Below are 18977 nucleotides of genomic sequence, written 5' to 3'. Positions count from 1 at the left end.
ACTGCAGCGTGTAAACAAAAGAAATAAAATGGCGACAAGTCAACGTCAACGACCCGACAAGGAGAAAAGTGGTGTTCGAACATTGTGTTCGAATAACAATTTATGGGTTGCAAAAAATTGTTTTTGTCTCCTTTCAACGCACACTTTAGAAAGAAAAAGAGATGAACAGTTATACTGAAAGAATGTCAAGGTTTTATCTGTCACTCTTGTCAATAATTTATCGGTAAGGAAGATTCCTAGAAAATCGCTTGTAGTCAAGTTTTCAACCATTTCCAGTTCCCCCATAAGAAGTGTCATCCACCTGACCCCTCTAACTACCACAGATCTAGCTAACGCCAGAGCTAACGCTAACCATTGATGATGGTGAAGTCAAATAGGGATGGACATGTTCCATGTTTGCTTTTTGTAGAGCAAATATCCATGTACATTTGAACTACTTTAGATATACAGCCCTAATATTATGAGTGAACCGTTGTCAGTTGTCAGATTATCAAAATAAACAAAATGGCTTTAAATAATTTTCTGGATTTTTTCCAAAAAGGAAAAGTAAGTAAATCAGGAACTTTTCGAATGAAATTTAATATTGTAATCTCTACACGTTACAGACCTTCAGACCAAAGAAGAAATTCGCTCACGGTACTATCAGATATAGTTTGCATAAACAAGCTTGTGCTAGCTTAAATTCAGGTATTAATCTTCGTTCTGCTGTTAAACTACCACAAGGGGAGGATCTAAATGACTGGATAGCAGTTCACGGTAAATAACTACTCTATTTTCTTTTAATTTCCTTAATAAATTATATCTTTTTCTAGTGGTTGACTTCTTTAACCGTATTAACCTTATTTATGGTACAATCTCTGAATACTGTACCGAACAGACATGTCCTACTATGTCTGGAGGCCCTAGATTCGAATACTTATGGGCAGACGGTGATAAATTCAAGAAACCTACACCTTTACCGGCCAGAGAATATATAAGTTATCTTATGGACTGGATTGAAATGCAAATAAATAACCAAGCATTGTTTCCATGTACCAGTGATCTACCTTTTCCGAAAAACTTTGCTAGTCACTGTAGCAAGATTCTAGCAAGGCTGCACAGGGTGTTTGTGCATGTCTATATACATCACTTTCAAAATGTCGTTGCTATATCAGCTGTAAGTATAATATTATAAGTTATATTTAGATGGAACTCAGTTTCTGTTTTTTTTTTCTAGGAAGCTCACGTGAATACTTGCTACAAACACTTCTACTATTTTGTGACAGAATTTGATCTAGTAAGTCGAAAAGAATTGGAACCTTTACAAGAGATGTCTTCAAGGATATGTAAAGATCTTCCTATTTAGAAAAAAAATCTATAAATTGCTTTAAGTATAATTTTGGTGTGTTTAACGATTAATTCACTGTTTGTACTTGTATAAAATAATGTGGTTTTGTAAAAGGGCTACTAAAAAAGGTAGGTTAATTGCTCATTTAATATTTTGAAACTGTTTTTACAAAATTTTTGATACTTACTGCCTGCTGAGATGAGATTTATAACTATTGTAACTTTATATTCAGTATAAATTAATAATCTTTATAGAAAATTACTCAATTTTACATTAGAAATCAAAGTAAGGTGTATAGTTTTGAAAATATTTATTTTATGAAGAACTTAATCATAATTTTGTTTATATTAAAACTATTCACAGAATCAAATAGATTGAAAATTTAATTATCAGAAAAAATTAAATAAAACATTAAATATTTTTAATGTTTTTTCTTGTTTCTGTATATCTGTTTCATAAGCTTTAATTTTCTTTCTAATGTTTTTATTTATTTATACAGGGTGACCCATTATTATGTAAAAAAAATTGAGTGAAAATTTTTGAAATAATTCTGGGCCACCCTGTGTATTTTTGTTATTATACTAATTTATGTTGATGTTGACATATAAAACATGATGATATTATGATGATACATATATTAAAAATATATGATATTTATCATAGAAAGTGATATTTTTGTCTCCAATATAATAAAAAAATACTCAAGCTGATTTAGTTTCAAGCATTAATTTGTAACCTTACTATTTGTACAATTTATACAGGGTGGCTCCAAGAAAAACGAATTTATAGCATTTTTTAAAAATAATAGAGTAATACAAATCTTCTGAAACTAAGTTATAAAAATGAAAATATCTAGGCAAATCTTTGTCTGAGGGGTAGACAACCTTAATGGTATTTTGAAGAGGCGTGACTTCTGCATCGAAAATCATAATAATATACTAGGTGTTCCGTTTAAAATAAAAGTGTAACTTGCTTTTAAAAGTAACCAATGTTCAATATCAATTTTGCCACACCCTCTATAACTTTTCGGGTCAGGTTTTAATTAGATTTAACGAACAACGGTCATTTTAAGTAAATATCAGGCTGTACAGGATAAATTCTAATTCAGATAGATTTTATTGAAATTTAAAATAATGTCTTATTCAGTTTTAGAAAATGTTAAAACTTTCTTTGGGGACACCCTGTAGCACTATATATTTTAAAAAATGCTCTAAATTAAGCTACATGTGCTCACAAAGAATTGACGTTCTCCGTGTAGCCTCGTAATTTTATGTTGTAAATGCCATATTGTATCAAATTAGAAATTAATTCCTATCTCAAGCCATATTGTGTCTATCAAATAGAATTTTTGAGTTTTCCGGTATATTATTGTACTCCAAAGATTATTAAATACTTGTAGGTAATTTATTATATAACACTTTATACACTGATATTATAAAATATTTTACTAATACATTATATAGTAACGCAACATATTTCTTTTATTTTTGAATTTAAAGCAGCCATATTGAAACACCATTGCGTTCGCGCTGGTTTTGTTAACATGTCCTTCTTTGGCCTTTTGATTCTGTGACAAATAAGGTATAATCGAAAAACAACACGGCGTCAAAGAGGGCTGAGAAATGACAATGGATGATAATTTTGGCGAAGTCAATCTCTAGACGTTTTTTGCTAAAAACTGACATAAAACTTGTCTCGAATTTTAAACTACACCATTTAAAAATAATTTTTACTCAATATAAAAATAAATTATAACCTTCTCAAGTAAGCTCCGTCGTAAGTGACGTCTAGGGCTTGACCTCCAAACCAAAATTATTAATGATTGTAATTCCCCAACCGTCTTTGACGGCTTTTTTTTTCGATCGTATGATTATTTCGAATAAGTAAACATTAAATAAAAAAAAATTCTAAAAGAAAAAAAAGTATATGTACTTACTTGTAAAAAAAATATTGTAATGCCTTTTTTATATTATCCTAATTAACATTAAGCCTTTATTTTTATTTTGTACATCTCTATATTTGTATAATTTAAGAAAAAACATATATATCTAAGGCCGATTATTGTTTCTTTTATTATCCCTCTTTGTTTCTTAAAAAAAACTAATAATAATAATATGGGATATGTTAATACTAAATTAAACGTCATGTAAAACAAACAAAATGTGAAAATCACAAAAATTAAATAAAAAAACAGACCACGTGACATCAAATAAATACGTATCTAACTGGGCTATTAATAATCAATTGCCACTGTAGGTTTTAGGACCGAGAGAAAAAAAAACGGCGTCGAATCGGCTTCGAAATTACTTCATTTCCCGGCCCACTTAACACCGTTTTTTTATCGCGATCGTACGGCATTTGTGCCGCTAAATCCAGGTTATGTTAGTAAAACAACTGACAGTCTCAAAATGTTAAAATCAATCACTATCAAAAATCTCATCGTCTTCTTGGAAAGTGGTTTCGTTTAGATCTGGCATCATTGTATATCTCGGGGGTTTCCTCCATAAAATACTGGAAGTCCTATAAAACGAGTGATAGAGAAATATTTTTTTAAACAGTTATAATGGAAAATTTGATTTTTTGGACAAGGGATGGTATATCCTATTTTTCTGTACTATATTTAGTACATTTTTTAATACAAAAGAATAGCATTAATATTGCGACGTACCTCTTCAATTTGACGGGATCGATTGACTGGAAAATTTCTTTAAGATCCGGAGTCTGGGGATGTCTGCAAAATAGGGTGTTCTTGATTTTGTCGCCTGCCGCAAGCATCGCCAACTGCATAGTCCTAGCATACTGATCTAAAAGAAAAAAGTCGTTCGGTTGCTAGTGTCGTGACGTCACAGAACACCTTAAGGCGGGTCCACATCGATGGAACATAGACCAAAAAAAAACATATAACCAAACCAAAGGTATATAAATGTTTGTAAACAAATTGCGTATACTCAGGGAACGTCCATACCAATCTATTTATTTAACTAAAGAAAGTTTCTAATATTCTTCAAGTTAACTATTGATGCCCGGCGCCGGGCTGACTAAATAGAATTTAAATTTCCCGCTGGGGTTTCAGGTGGTAGCTCTGTTATAAAAAATCTCAAGTTGCCACATTTATTTATTTATTTCCTGACATTGTCATTCGTTTTGATATTTTAGTTTTGTTTTACGAGTTTTTGGTTTAAATGAATTGTGTTGTGATACTTAACCTTAAAAATTTTTACTAGCAGACCTTGCAGTCGAACATTGTTTTTTTAGAACCTTTTTAATTCAACTAAAGTTTTATTGAAGCTTGGCAAACTCTTGCCAAATTAAAGGTTATTATTTGTGTTGTTTTGTACTAACACACACCCTAAACCCAAGGACTGTATATATTCTAAAGGACTGTTCGATCGCGTCAAATCGCCGCTGTCGAGTCGCCGTGGAATGCTACGTCACGCGCTGACCAGCGCTCCACAGTGCGGCGGATGGTTATTCTAGCGGGACAAAATCTCAAGAGCAATGTTTGGGACTTAAAATCTAAGAACGTAGCAAATGGTCTAATATATAGCAACTATATGGTTAAATTTATTTATTTATTAACAACTTAATTTATTAATAAATAAATACAAGATAATAAAACTATGATATTATTCGTACATGACACACAAAAACCGTATTGTAAACTATTGCCAAATACATAAAATTATGATATCAAAAAACTCTTCAGCAGTTTTTTTTTTAATTAATTTGTAATCTTGTGACACCCTCTATAATTTATTTTAAAAAAATATATTTTATTTTGAAAATAATAAATAAGATAGATATTTTAATTTTAATTTTAACACTCGGTAATTGTAAATTCATATATAGTAAGTATCTAAGACAATTTTTTAAACTCAGTGCCTTTTGATGGAGTTGTTTTGTTTTTATACTATCCGATTGAAATTAAACTTTTTGGGCATTTACCTGTTAAGCTTGAACTCCCTGTGACTGTGACTACCTGTGTTGGTAACTATTGGTAACTCAAAAAATCTACATCATTCAATATATCGATATTCGAAAAAAAGTGAAAGTTTGATAAGTTTAAAAAAATATATTTTATTTTGAAAATAATAAATAAGATAGATATTTTAATTTTAATTTTAACACTCGGTAATTGTAAATTCATATATAGTAAGTATCTAAGACAATTTTTTAAACTCAGTGCCTTTTGATGGAGTTGTTTTGTTTTTATACTATCCGATTGAAATTAAACTTTTTGGGCATTTACCTGTTAAGCTTGAACTCCCTGTGACTGTGACTACCTGTGTTGGTAACTATTGGTAACTCAAAAAATCTACATCATTCAATATATCGATATTCGAAAAAAAGTGAAAGTTTGATATCTGCAGAACAAAGGCACGAAGGATTTTAACAAATAATATACGTACAGTAGAAAAGTACATACCTTTGGCAATCTTCAACATAATTTGGCTTTGGAATAAAATGTATAAGCACTTGTAAATATTTTGTTTTCGTATGATCTCTGCCTTGCTGAGCAGAAAATGACCAAATTTGGTTGATAAAAATGTATCGAAATACAAAGAATATTCATGCATTTTTGTATCAATTGGAATGTCTACTATTTATTCTTATCAGTACACATTTTTTGGCTTATTTCTAACCAAACGCTTTTGTCCCGCTAAATTTATCTTCCAACGCACTGTGCGCTCGTCCGTCAAATGCAAAAATAACTGTCACTGTCTAAAATCTTTAGCGCCAACTTCAACTCGGTCAGTAGATGACGTAAAAAAACTGACAGTGCAGGAAGATAGGAATCGAACTATCCTCTTGCCCTAAACCAACTTATTTCATTGTAAAATAAAATAAAATACTTTGAAATTAAAATGACAGACACGTCTAACCATAGATAAAGGAATCAAGTTTAGATTGGAATGCTCGGCTTGCCGCCAAAACTTTTAATTGTTTTGGAGCGCATACGTTGTAGGGCGCTGCTATAGCGGTTTGCTAAGAACAACCGCCAAACAAGAACAGAAATAATTTTCTCTTGTCAAAGTCGGAATCTTGGAACCAACGTTGCCAAAAAATTTACAGACTATATTATTTTTAAATAGGATCTAATATAAATAATTTTGACTTCTAATTTTTTGTTTATATTTTGCTACTACTTAAAGTAAATGTTTGTATTTCATGATTTTAAATTTTGTTGTTAATAGGTATAACAAATTATTACTGTTATTATTATTTATTAAACTAGTCTTTGCTTAAAAACACTAAAAATCTTTTCCAACATCCAAAATAAAAAGTATTATTGCAGTGTAACAACAGAGTATTAATAAAAAAATGCAAAATATATAGACATACTATCCCTAACTAAATAATACCAAAAAATAATATTCTTTGTTAATACCAATTAATACCAATATAATGGCAACGGCGCCCTTCATAATGTATTTTCTGTGTAAATACTAGCACCTCAATAAAAAAAAATGTGTCCTTATATGAAAAGATGCCGGCTTCTTTCATACCATTGCCACCGACCGCTGTCGGGTTTCTAGGAAGGAAACCTACGTCGCGCGTCGCCGGGCGACAACTAAAATCCGGATTATATTTCATTATAATCGATCCTGATGAATAAATGAATGGTTTTTGCTGCCGAATTACTAGAATACAATATTTGAAGGCAGATGACGCATCTATTCGATATCTTTTCTTACTAGCTAACGAATCATTCAAATGAATTGCAACTATCGAATGTTTCGATAGTATTTATTCCATAGTACCCACTATTAGTTATTACACTAACCTGAGCACCAACTTGGCGGTTTGACTTTCTTATAGTTTGCATCGTCCGAATCGTAACAGTCTGCTGTAGGCAACATGGGCGGTTTCGTGGTCATGTAAATGGGAGGATTTCTGCTTTGTTCGGCTAAGAATTCCTCCCTCTGAGCGTGCAGTTCCTGGATCTTCTTTTTCTGAGCTAATCGCTGCTTCTCGGCCTCGATTTTCTTCTTTTGCAGGTACTCGGCTTTCTCTTGTTCCCTCTGTCTCAGCCTTTCTTCTTTTTGTTTATGCAACTGTATCGAAACAAAAAAAGAAAAAAAAACATGTTTTTTTTTAAATTTTTAAATAAAACGTGTGTCCCTATACTATAGTCGGTTTTAAAATGGTTTTATTTGCCAAATTTTATAGTTCTAGGTCAACGAAAAATACACTATATGTTTTCTATGTCGTATCCTTTTTTTACGTTAACTTAAGCCCCGTTCTCAGAACTGCGACTGTCGCCAGCGACACGACAAAAGAACCAATGAGATTTGTACAAAATTCAAACAGCTGTCAATTTTAAATTTAGTATAGCTCCCATTGGTTGTTTGAAATGTCAAACTGTGTCGCCCGCGACACGACGTCGTTCTGAGAACGAGGCTTTAGAAGTTTCATTTTTTCACAGCTTCAAGAGACTGTAGACCTGAGTATACGGTTTTAATGTCAACTCGATATCTCCATGCGTTCCCGAGATAAAGGGTCTTATTTCTTTGTAAAGAAAGTGTAATACAAGGGATGTGATTACCAAAAAAATTTGTACAATATTTAGTACATTTCTAATATGAAAAAATATAGTTTAATTTGTATATTTCAGGCAAAGTTTGAGACATCTAAAAAATACATTCTATTCGCCACGGAAGTTAATGAGTTAAAAACACCTAGAAGTCATGTAAGAACCAAAATATGTATATTTTTGTACTAATTATTAATATTAAAGTTTTGTATGTATAAAATATGACATAACGTGAGAAAAATTACAGACATAAAAATAAATTACCTCGATTTGCTTCAATTTTTCTGCTTCAATAGCCTTTCTTTGCTGTTGCGCTTTGAGCTGTTTCTCTTCATTCAGTTTCTTCTTTGCCTCGGCCTGCGCATGCAGCATTGCCTCTTTCTTCATCAAGGCTTGTTCTTTTTCCTGCATACGTTTCTCTCTGGACTCTTTTTGAGCGCTCTGTATAGTATAAAATGAAACTATAAGTATAAAGCACGGAAAAATCGGTAGATTCAACGATAAATTGGTACATTTGGCAATACTGTAATGCAAATATACCCTGAAAATGACAGTTAACTCAAGGGATGTGATTCCAAAAAATTTTGTACAATATTTAGTACATTTTAATATGAAAGAATGGAGTTAAAATTGTATATTTCAGGTAAAGTTTAAGTTCTACTTTGTAGATTTCTGTAATTTTCTCTTATAAAAACGTTTTTTAATAAGATTTTAACCACTAAAACTACCAAAAACTAAGCATTAAACATTTTAAAATAGAATATGCAAGCAGAAAAAAAAATATGTACAGTACCTTCATGGCTTGGAAGGAATCTGTGTTGATGGAACTATGACTGATCATCCTTGGCACTTTTGAAGTACTACTACTGCTGGGTAAAAATTTCGAACCAATAGGAGTAAAGAGTTTTGCCTAAAAAGTTGTAAAATAAAGTAATAAAAAATATATATAAAAAAAATAAAAATAAAATTAAAAAAATAAAAAAATGAAAAATAAGTAAAACTAAAATAAAAAAAAAACATAAAATTGAACCTACTTTTTCCTTTACAGATGGCGTGGTTGATTTGAGGTTAGGAATCAACTTGGACGCCATTTCTTTGGGACGCTGCAATTTTTCAAAGGCTTCTACTTTCTTTTTTAAGGTGGTTTTTTCATACGGACTGAACACTTCCTTCGCAGACTTACCATGTTTGGTTTTAGGAGGCGTTTTGGCCTACACACAATTAAAAAATAAAATAAAAAATACAGGTCCGTATTTAAGAAAAAAAAGGAAAATTCCCGATAAGTGTCCGATATTTTACAGGGTGATTTTTCAAGTATTTTTAAGATAAAGAGTTCATATAAACAAGTATTCTAAAATGTTTCGTTTTCGAGATACAGGGCGTCGAAGTTTTTTGAGACAAAAATCGTTTTTTCTTAATTTTTTTAAAGCCATTCCAGATATTTTTATGAAATTTTGTGCACGTCTTTTCATGACTGAGGAGCTTTTTTCGATAAAAAATATTTTCTCAAATTTTTACCAGTGGCGTCCGTAAGAAAAAAATATTTTTAGCAATCTCGAAATGCATTAAAATTATATTATTTTTTTATGCAAAAACTATGCGCCTGACAAAAAGAACCAAGAGACATAATTTGTTCTAAAATGAACGGGGATTCTAAAAATATTTTTTATTTTAAGATTAAACCGTGGGTACTATTTTTTTCTTTAAAAATATTCAGTCAATACCCCAACAACAAACAAGCAGAAATGAAAAAAGAAGAAGAAAAATAATTTAACGCGAACAAAAAGAATATTAAGGATCTCCCTGTAAGTGTCAATTCTTATATGGGACACCCTGTGTATATGTATAATAGAAAAAAAGTCACAAGTTACTCACCTCAATGGAATCATCGTCTGTCAAAAGGTCGCTGACATGATACGATGCTTCAGTGTTAAAAATATCGAATTTGTGTTTTTCCACCGTCACCGTACGATTGGCATCGTTCTTATTATTATTTGAACATACTGTAACTGTCGTATTTAAAGCTGGAACTTTGTTTTCACTCGCCACGTATGTAGCGTCCAAAACTTTTACCTGTGGTGGTTCTAAAACTAAATAAAAAATTATAAAAATAACTATTTAAAAAAAAATTGATCGGATTTTTCAACGATTTCATAAAATTTAAGCCCGGCGATTGATATATCGATAACTATCGAAAAAATTAAGCTCTGCCTGTTTTGCATTAAGATCTGTTTCTAAGGAGCTTAACTTGTCAGTGGCTAGAACTGTTTATTATGCACTTTTTGAGTCGCACCTCAGATATGCCCTTCCATTCTGGGGTACGTGTTGTGCGACTCAATTTGACCGCATTTTCAAGCTCTAGAAGAGAGCTGTTCGATATTCACTGGGACTAAACAGCAGAACTCGTTGCCAGGAGTTTTTTAAAAAATTAAAAATATTAACTCTTCTTTCCTTAATTATATTTGAATCCGTTTGCCTAATATGTAAGCATGTATCAGCTTCTCAAGAAAGGCCATCTCACACTTACCTACTCAGGAACGCGGAGCAAGATCTTTATCTACCTACCCCACGCTCAGAGTTAGTTAAAAGTTCAATATTATACAACTCGAAAAAAATGCACAATCACCTGCCATTTGAAATCAAATCCATAACATCATTTTCTTCATTTCGCAAAGCATTGAAATCTTATTTACTAGACAAGGCTTTCTACGCCGTAAATGACTTATATTTTGATAATCGAATTTGATCTTGTAAACCCTGGTCTAATAAATATTTCTATATTTAGTATAAACTTACTAAATATTTTATTTATTATTTATCTTATTTCTATTTTTTTATTCTTTGACATTGTAAACATTTATAAATGTTTATTTTAAACTATAAGACTGACAATGTAATTTGTATAATGTTTTGTATTCTCTTTTGTTTGTTTGTTTGTTTACTTAAACTTTGTCTACAAATTGTAAAGACTAAACAAACTAACTATCGATATATCAATTAAAAATCCTATTCCTAGTTTTAACCGACACGGGCGGAAAAACGCACGGAAAACTTGAAGTGTATGCAGGCCTTTATTTTTATGACAAATATAGGAAATACTTACCCATAGTAGAGCGGGCATCTTCGTATTCCGTGCGGACGGTACTATCGCAATCTTCCTTTTTCGGCGATTTCGATATCGATTTTTTCTTACTTTCTTTCTCCACCTCATCCCTATCCGTAGATTCGGATCTACATCTCTTTAATTTTCCGTTATTTTTCGCTTCAACGACGTTATTAACAACTTCATTTTGTTCGCCTATTATTTTCCTTGTCTTAGTACGGGTAGATCTTGTAACTTCTAAAAAAAATAAAATAAAAAAAAAATAATAAAATTAAATAAAAAATAAATTAAAAAAAATTAATGAAAAAAATAAAAAATTTAATAATAAAATAAATTAATAAAATTAAATAAAAAATAAATTAATAAAAAAACTAAAATATACCCGGGACAATCTTATTATCTGCTGGAACCTCTTTCTCTAGATTTTCTTTATTATTTTCTAAAAAAAAAACAAAGTTATCGCTATATTTTATTTTCAAAAAAATTTCACATACCTTTTAGGCCATCATTGTCTTCTTTTGGTGCCTTTCTAATCGTTTTAGTTCTGGTACTTCTGGTTGGTACCTGAGTTTCTTCTTCATTATCCTTTTTAACTAAAATTAAAGACATTTTTTTAAATATCTTCTACAGGGTCTTGTAAAAGTGCGTCGGGCATCTGTAACAACTCTGTATAATAAAATACTTTAGAGATTTTGTTTAAGTGCAAACCTAAAGTTTGTACCAGGATTTATTTCAGGAAAATATCTTAACTTCTACAGGGTGACTCAAAAAATGGATCGGAATGATTTTTTTAATAGAACACCCTGTATATTACTGTATTTTTGGTTTCCTTTTTGATCACATTACATAGTTCTAAAATATTATTAAATTTGTTTTGATAATTTCAGAGATATAAATAAATAAATAGAAAAAATATATTTTTCAGTCTCTTTTAAAAAAATATATTAAAAATATAAGATGCGTTCTGAAAGCAAAACTATGCTAGGTACTTATTATAAATGGTTTGAACTTACTTTATTATAAATATCGTAATTTTAAATCATACAGGGTGTTCAAGATTCCCCGCCAAAATTTGTAAAATATAAAATATTTTTTCGTTTTATTTTTAAATAAAACACCCTGTATATAATTTTTCTGTTAGATGCAGAATTAAAAATTGAACAATTAACGGTAAAATACCAGATAAAAATCGTTAGGCTTAGCTTTGATAAAAAATTACTGTTGAAAGTTATAATATCGCGAATATCTCCGAAACTGTTAAAAATTTAGAAATACTTTAACTACAAAAATTTTCGTTTTTTAATTCTCCATCTAACAAAAAAATGATATACTGGGTGTTCCATTTAAAAAAAACCAAGAAAAATTATTTTGAACACCCTGTACGATTTAAGATTACGAAATTTACAGCAAAGTACAGACCAACTATAGTCAATACCTAGTATAGTTTTGATTTCAGCACTTTACTATTCTTGTATTTTTAATACTTTAAAAAAAAAAACTCAAATTTTTTTTTTATTAAATTATTATCTCTGAAGCAAACATTCCAATCGACTCACATTTTTTTGAGCCACCTTTTTGTAGAAATTAATATATTTTCCTGAAATATATCCTACTACATACTTTAGGTTAGCATTTAAACAAAAAATTCCTAAGGTTTTTATTGTAAGAACTACAGATGCATGACACACTGTTACAGAACCCTGTATAATTAAAATAAATCAAATTAAATCTACATACCTTCAGTAGGAATCTCTTCTTTCGGAGCTTTTCTAATTGTTTTGGTTCTTGTAGTTCTTGGTGGTACCAAAATATCATCCTTTTCCTCTACGGTTTTGCCACCTAATTATAATTAATTCTATACAAACTCTCTTATTAAAATCATTTTTTATCAAACCTTTTGAGCCATTATCATCGTTCTCCACATTATTTTCCTCTTTCTGAGCCTTCCTGATTGTTTTGGTTCTTGTGGTTCTTGGCGGTAAACAAACATCTTCATTTTCCTCAGTTGTTTTACCTAAAACCAAGATTTTTAATAATTTAAAAAAATTCATATATATTTTTTATTTATTTGTTAATATCTGTGAAACTACCAAAACAAATTTAATAATATCCTAGTACTATATAAGTGACCCGAAAGGAAGTCAAAAATGCAATAATATACAGTGCGTTCCATTAAAAAAAAAACTAGGAAAAATTATTTCCTATATCACAAAGTTTGGAATAAGAATTTTGAACACCCTGTATGACTTAATATCTTAGGATTATTATGTGTGTATATTTTATGTTTTCTTCATTATATAAGGCAAAAAAAATAAATCACCTTTTTTGGTTGTTTTATTTAAAGTACTTCTTAAACTAGTCTCGTCTGCCTTTGTACTAGAAGTACTATCCATCTCAGACTCCTTTTCACTCTCCTCCAGTACTTTATTAGCTTTTCTGGTCTTAGTTCTAGTACTAAAAGTATTTAAATAAAAAAAACATTCAATTTAACAAAAAAAAACATTACCTTCTTCCTTTAATCCCTTTCACAGAATTTGTGCTATCCGATTCTTCTGAATCTGACAAACTTATTATAGTGGATGTAGAATTTTGTATGACAACATCAGAATCTCTCGAGTTTTCTTCCGAATTTGTAGCTAAAATAATTATATTTCTGTATATGTAAATTAATAAAAATTAAATCAAATACCTTTCTTGCCTTTGGTTCTTGTGGTCCTCGATGGTCTCTCTAATTTTAGATCTTTAGCCTTTTTTTTGGGAGGGATAAATGAAGGTGCAGGCATATCTTCCTTTTCAGTTTTGATATTTGCTATCAGGCTAGATGTAGTACTTGTAACAGACTCGGTAGAACTTTGTGTATTAGACACATATCCTTCTGACAGTTTTTCTTTTTTAACTTTAACACCTCTTGTTGATCGGGTATTTCCTTTATCCTTCCCTAAAAATATGTATATTTTTTATGTTTTACTTCACTGTACAAGGTCAAAATATTCAGCAGCTTTTTTCGAAAGATATATAAAAAATTTGTTACCTAAGTTATCCCCTACTTTATGATCTTCATCATCTATACCACCGTTCGCTATTAATCTATTAACATATTTAGAAAACTCTTCAATACCCTGTAAGATACAAAAATATAATTAATAGTAAAAAAAAACATTCACGATATCTGATACCTTGTCTATCTCATAGAAAGTGGTTTGGGCCTGGTTCATAATGCCCTTCATGCGCTCTTCATTGTCCCGTTGGATTTTCGCAAATATTTCTGCAGGAGTTGTACCCATTTTATATTTTATTTAGACTAGACTTCGAATACATAAAAGTTCTTGATTCTTGAAGTGGCGGTTACTGATAAACGGCTTTATTAACAACTGTCAATGATGTCAAATTTAAATTTGTTGTTGTAGTTCAAGGACACAATGGCTGGGGTTCAGGGATGGTATTCTTTGTTTGTTTCAAGTTTTCTACATGGTATCAAAAGCTTTCTTTTGTTTTTTAGAATAGTTCGGTTACTTCAGCATCTAATTGATCAAGAACGCGATGTAATAACTCTATTAACGCGATACAACATCCTTGTCATTAATTTTTAATATCACATACATAAACTAGTTTCCTGAATCTATGCCATATATCTTTATACATTTTCTGTGGTTATTCAGTCTGTCATGTTTTTTTGTGGTTATGATTTTTTAAAATTTGAAAGGTTTTATCAGGATTTACTGTGGGATTTACTATAAAGTTTTTTCCTCTAATATAAATGTTCAGAAAAAATATTAATTAAACCGAAAAGGTAAAGAGTGTATGATATTAAATCATATGTATCTATTTGATGTCACAGTTTCAGGATAAAATCGAAAGTTGTTTATTTTAAACACACAACAGAATGGCTAATTCAGCTTCTTCTGATTCAAGCCAGAATTCCCCAGTATGCCTTCTGGTTCTCGGAATGGCAGGCAGTGGTAAAACCTCCCTTGTAACTCGTCTCTCTGAATGTCTTAGAAATAACAAAAAACCGTACGTTGTTAACCTGGATCCTGCTTGTTTAGATCTACCCTACTTTGCTAATATCGATATTAGAGAAACAGTTAATTACAAAGAGGTGATGAAACAGTACAAATTAGGACCAAACGGAGCAATTGTAACGAGTCTTAATCTCTTTTCTACAAAATTTCCCGAGGTTATCAACTATATTGGAAAAACTACAAACGAATATTGTGTTATTGATACTCCGGGTCAAATAGAAGTGTTTGCATGGAGCGTATCAGGTAAATAATCATCAGATTATATTCCTGTAGTAATTATTCCAATATTTTAGGGTCTATAATAACCGAAACCTTAGCCTCAGCTTTTCCTACCGTTATACTCTATGTAGTAGATTGTGTTAGAAGTACATCTCCGGTCACCTTCATGTCAAATATGTTATATGCTTGTTCCATCCTGTATAAAACACGTCTTCCTTTTATTATTGTAATGAATAAAGTGGATATAGTCGATGCAGGTTATGCAAAAGACTGGATGACGGATTTTGAAAGTTTCCAGGAAGCTCTTGAAGCTGATGAGAGCTATGTTAGTAATCTTACAAGGTCTATGGCTCTGGCTCTGGATGAATTCTATCAGAATTTAAAAGTTTGTGGATTTAGTGCGGCCACAGGTCAAGGAGCTGACGAGTTATTTAAGTTAATAGATGAATGTCGCATAGAATATGAGAAGTAAGAATATGGTTAGAGTTATTTTTCTCTCACAAATCACTGAATATAATATTTTTTTAGCGATTACAGAGCCGAATGGGAGAAAATTAAGCAAGATACTGAAAAAAGGAAACAGGAAGAAGCCGTGAGTTCTGTTGAAAGTGAGTCCAGTTCACTTTTGACGTCAAAACCAAGAGGAATAGAATTATCAGATGTATATTTACGAAATGCCGGTAATGACAGTTCTGAAGACAGTGAAGGTGAAGAAGCACCATATACAGGTACGGACAGCTTGTTTTTTGTGTAACTATAATCAGATTTTATTTATTATTAACAGAAGTTTTATGATGTTCCTAGAAAAATCATATTTTTAACACTATGTACCTATTATTGTATAAAAAAAAACAGTGTATGCACTATGTGCGCATATTTGAAGCGAAACTTCTTACTAACAACTATTAAATTGAAGAATATGTTTGAGACAGTCCCGTAATGGTGTTTTATTATAAATACCTATTACTTTCAATTTATTTCTGTAATTTTTAGTTTTTTCCTCAATAGCCTGTAAATTTAGTGGAATACCACCCAAAATACACAATTTTATGCAAATGCCTAAATGCCTAATAATGGGCGCGTTCAGGGACGGTCAGCGGCTGAGTGGCTGAGTAAGTGATTTCCCTAAACGGTCTATTCTGACCTTTGAATAAGAAGACTAAGGAAGGAGCATAATGCTATCCATGTATTCATGCATGGTGGGCGGCATGGTAATAATAATTCTTTTTTCAAAATAATTTTTATTCTAAAGACTAAAGATCGATTATAGACCGATTTGAAGAAGATGATTTATTTATATTTCTCTCAAATTTTTATAGTAGACAGAGAGCGCATGAGACAGCTACTGTTTCCTGTTCTTTCTGCTGCTTTGTGCCATTTAGGGAATACCGTAAGCTGCTGGTCAGCAAAATTCTACGCTGAATGTCAGCGGCTGTGTTCCCTGAACGCGCCCAATGTTAACGCTTAAATTTATTTAAGAAGAGAAAAAAATTTGAACCTAACCAACAATTCGTATTTATATTGTTTTTTTTTTATTATAGTTATTTTCTTAGCCGCGTATGGCACAGACAGTTACCCAGAGCGAGTTAAATTGTTTTAAAAAGGTGTAGAATCTACCCTGAATGGGGTAGCTGTGGCAACACTGCCGTTACCACTTTTCCTGACGCTACCTCGTGTGTCACGGCCTTGAATTTTTACTCACAACGCGCGTAAAGAAGTTTCACCTCTAAAAACTTCAAATACATAAAAATGAATTCTGAACAATTTGAGATCTATGAGTAACTGAAAATGTTTTTTTTATTATTTTTTTTAGATGTTATTGATGTAGAAGAAGAGAATGCATTTAAAAAAGTGGTAAAACAGCAAAGAGAAATGCAGTTGAAGAGAGCAAAGGAGGCAGAAATTAAGCAAAAAAACAAGGAACCTTCAAGTTCTGCAGGATAATAAATAAAAAAATATTTTTTAAGATTAAACTGTCCTAATTAAAACTTTTTTTTATTTTTCTTGTTGTGTTATTTCAAATTTTCCCTAAAATCCAAATATATTTATAACAAATAGAAAATAAAATACCGTACAATCGAAAAAAATGCCGTCACAGACCGCTGGGGATGACAATCGATGGTAATTTTGGCGTGGTCAAGCCCTAGGCCCTAGACCTCTTTTAATTGGCCCGTACTTTTCATCCTTTAATAGCTCTTACTGCATAAAAAAAATAAATGGCAGCCTATATGTTTCTTTTTGCATAGTTTTAAATACCGGGTGCGTCTCAAAAGTGGCTCACCCCTATAACTTTTTTATTTTTTCAGATAAAAAAACGAACCTTGGTATGGTAGTATATGACCTAAATTAGGATTGATTGACGTATTCAATTGTTTTTGGTCACTTCCTGTTTCACTGGAAATGACTACAACTTTTGATTTTTAAATGGCACCCTCGGTATTTGTTTACTTTATTCGATTAAATGGCACCTCTTTGATCATGTCATTTTCTATTGAATAAAGTAGAAATATACCGAGGGTGCCATTTAAAACTCAAAAGTTGTAGTCATTTTCGGTAAAACAGGAAGTGACCAAAAACAATTGCATACGTCAATCAATCCTAATTTATGTTATATACTTTGAATAAGAAGACTAAGGAAGGAGCATAATGCTATCCATGTATTCATGCATTGTGGGCGGAAAAGGCACCATAAAAGCTCTCTAGGGTGGGGATCCTTGACAGTTCTCTTTGACGATTCACTTGACACATTTGAATTTGATTTGAAATTTTGTGGATTTGTCAGTCTTTACGGAGCTGATTTTATGTTATTTATTATTTATTCTACTACTGATAGTTGTATAAAGGTAGTAAATCTAGATGGAAATAGTGGCAGAACTTAAATTAACAGTGACACCATCGCGATTTATCGAAAAAGACTAAAATAGTTGGTTGTGTAGCGTGCGGTAGATCTCGGCAAAAATTGAGTGAAATAATGGAACAACTTTTCGCTAGTAAGTGACTATATAATATACATACGTGTAGTAAACCGATCATTTATGAAATTCACTTAAATTAACTAAATTATATATTTTTCTTGCATTTTAGCTTTTATTTATTACTTGTCAAAGATTAGATGTCAAAGAATTTAGATACGTTAATTTGAGTTACCTGCTTCAGTAGCGTATCGGATGTTTGTGTTAATAAATACTTATTATAACTTATCTATTTTTATTAGAATTATATATTTTTATAACAATTTTAATAACTACCAACATTTATTCACAACGTAAGATAAAACAACAAATTATTGAGTCTACCCTACATCATAGTTTTACATTTTTTAAATAAAATTAGAACGACACTGATAAACCGGAATTAAAGTCGGCCATATTTGAGGCCCATCGCGGTGTACCCATAGGGTGTACCTAAGATTTTTTATATGCTCCTTCCTTAGTCTTCTTATTCTAACATACCAAATCTCGTTTTTCTATCTGAAAAAATAAAAAAGTTATAGAGGTGACACTTTTGAAACGCTCCCGATATAGTTTAGACACCCGATACATAAACAAAAAAAGTCGTACCTTGCCTGTTTTGCCTGTTGCAATGTTTTTTTTTAATTTTTATTACAGCGAGAATATTATTACTTTTCAACCAATTATTTTTATTATCCACATGCATGGTACTCATTTTTATTTTAGCTACAACGACTTTGCTGCATTTAAATCATTAAGCAAATACGCATAAAATATTAATGAACATTTAATTTTAATTGAAATGCATCCAACCAATGTA

At 31.1% G+C, this 18977-nt stretch overlaps 3 protein-coding genes across 5 annotated transcripts; 2 read left to right on the top strand and 1 right to left on the bottom strand.

Annotated features, from left to right (window-relative positions):
* Positions 1-446: 446 nt before the first annotated feature.
* Positions 447-2798, top strand: LOC115888694 (MOB kinase activator-like 3). Its single transcript, XM_030908486.1, has 4 exons — positions 447-546; positions 606-756; positions 813-1156; positions 1217-2798. The coding sequence occupies exons 1-4, from the start codon at positions 505-507 to the stop codon at positions 1343-1345; spliced, it is 666 nt and encodes a 221-aa protein (XP_030764346.1). The 5' UTR covers positions 447-504; the 3' UTR covers positions 1346-2798.
* A 437-nt stretch (positions 2799-3235) lies between these two features.
* Positions 3236-14430, bottom strand: LOC115888692 (calponin homology domain-containing protein DDB_G0272472). The gene is made up of 17 exons (XM_030908482.1): positions 14142-14430; positions 13997-14084; positions 13655-13903; positions 13472-13601; positions 13286-13419; positions 12860-12979; positions 12703-12804; positions 11460-11558; positions 11348-11404; positions 10966-11202; positions 9738-9952; positions 8897-9073; positions 8656-8772; positions 8127-8303; positions 7113-7383; positions 3996-4131; positions 3236-3847 (listed from the first exon to the last, which is right to left on the bottom strand). The coding sequence occupies exons 1-17, from the start codon at positions 14247-14249 to the stop codon at positions 3745-3747; spliced, it is 2520 nt and encodes an 839-aa protein (XP_030764342.1). The 5' UTR covers positions 14250-14430; the 3' UTR covers positions 3236-3744.
* A 191-nt stretch (positions 14431-14621) lies between these two features.
* LOC115888693 (GPN-loop GTPase 1) lies at positions 14622-17209 on the top strand. 3 transcript variants are annotated; one of them, XM_030908483.1, is made up of 5 exons: positions 14622-14755; positions 14810-15230; positions 15281-15674; positions 15735-15934; positions 17020-17209. In XM_030908483.1, exons 2-5 carry the CDS (start codon positions 14849-14851, stop codon positions 17148-17150), a joined length of 1107 nt encoding a protein of 368 aa, XP_030764343.1. In that variant the 5' UTR covers positions 14622-14755; positions 14810-14848; the 3' UTR covers positions 17151-17209. The 3 variants fall into 3 exon arrangements, with proteins under 3 accessions (XP_030764343.1, XP_030764345.1, XP_030764344.1); XM_030908485.1 differs by having other exon boundaries at positions 14626-14755; positions 14804-15230; XM_030908484.1 differs by having other exon boundaries at positions 14626-15230.
* Positions 17210-18977: the final 1768 nt, after the last annotated feature.

This window comes from Sitophilus oryzae, unplaced genomic scaffold, assembly GCF_002938485.1.
Source record: "Sitophilus oryzae breed Bouriz unplaced genomic scaffold, Soryzae_2.0 scaffold_806_pilon_pilon, whole genome shotgun sequence".
Lineage (NCBI taxonomy): Eukaryota > Metazoa > Arthropoda > Insecta > Coleoptera > Curculionidae > Sitophilus > Sitophilus oryzae.
The sequence above is the reverse complement of the archived record's forward strand: the minus strand, read 5'-3'. Positions and strand labels throughout refer to the sequence as shown.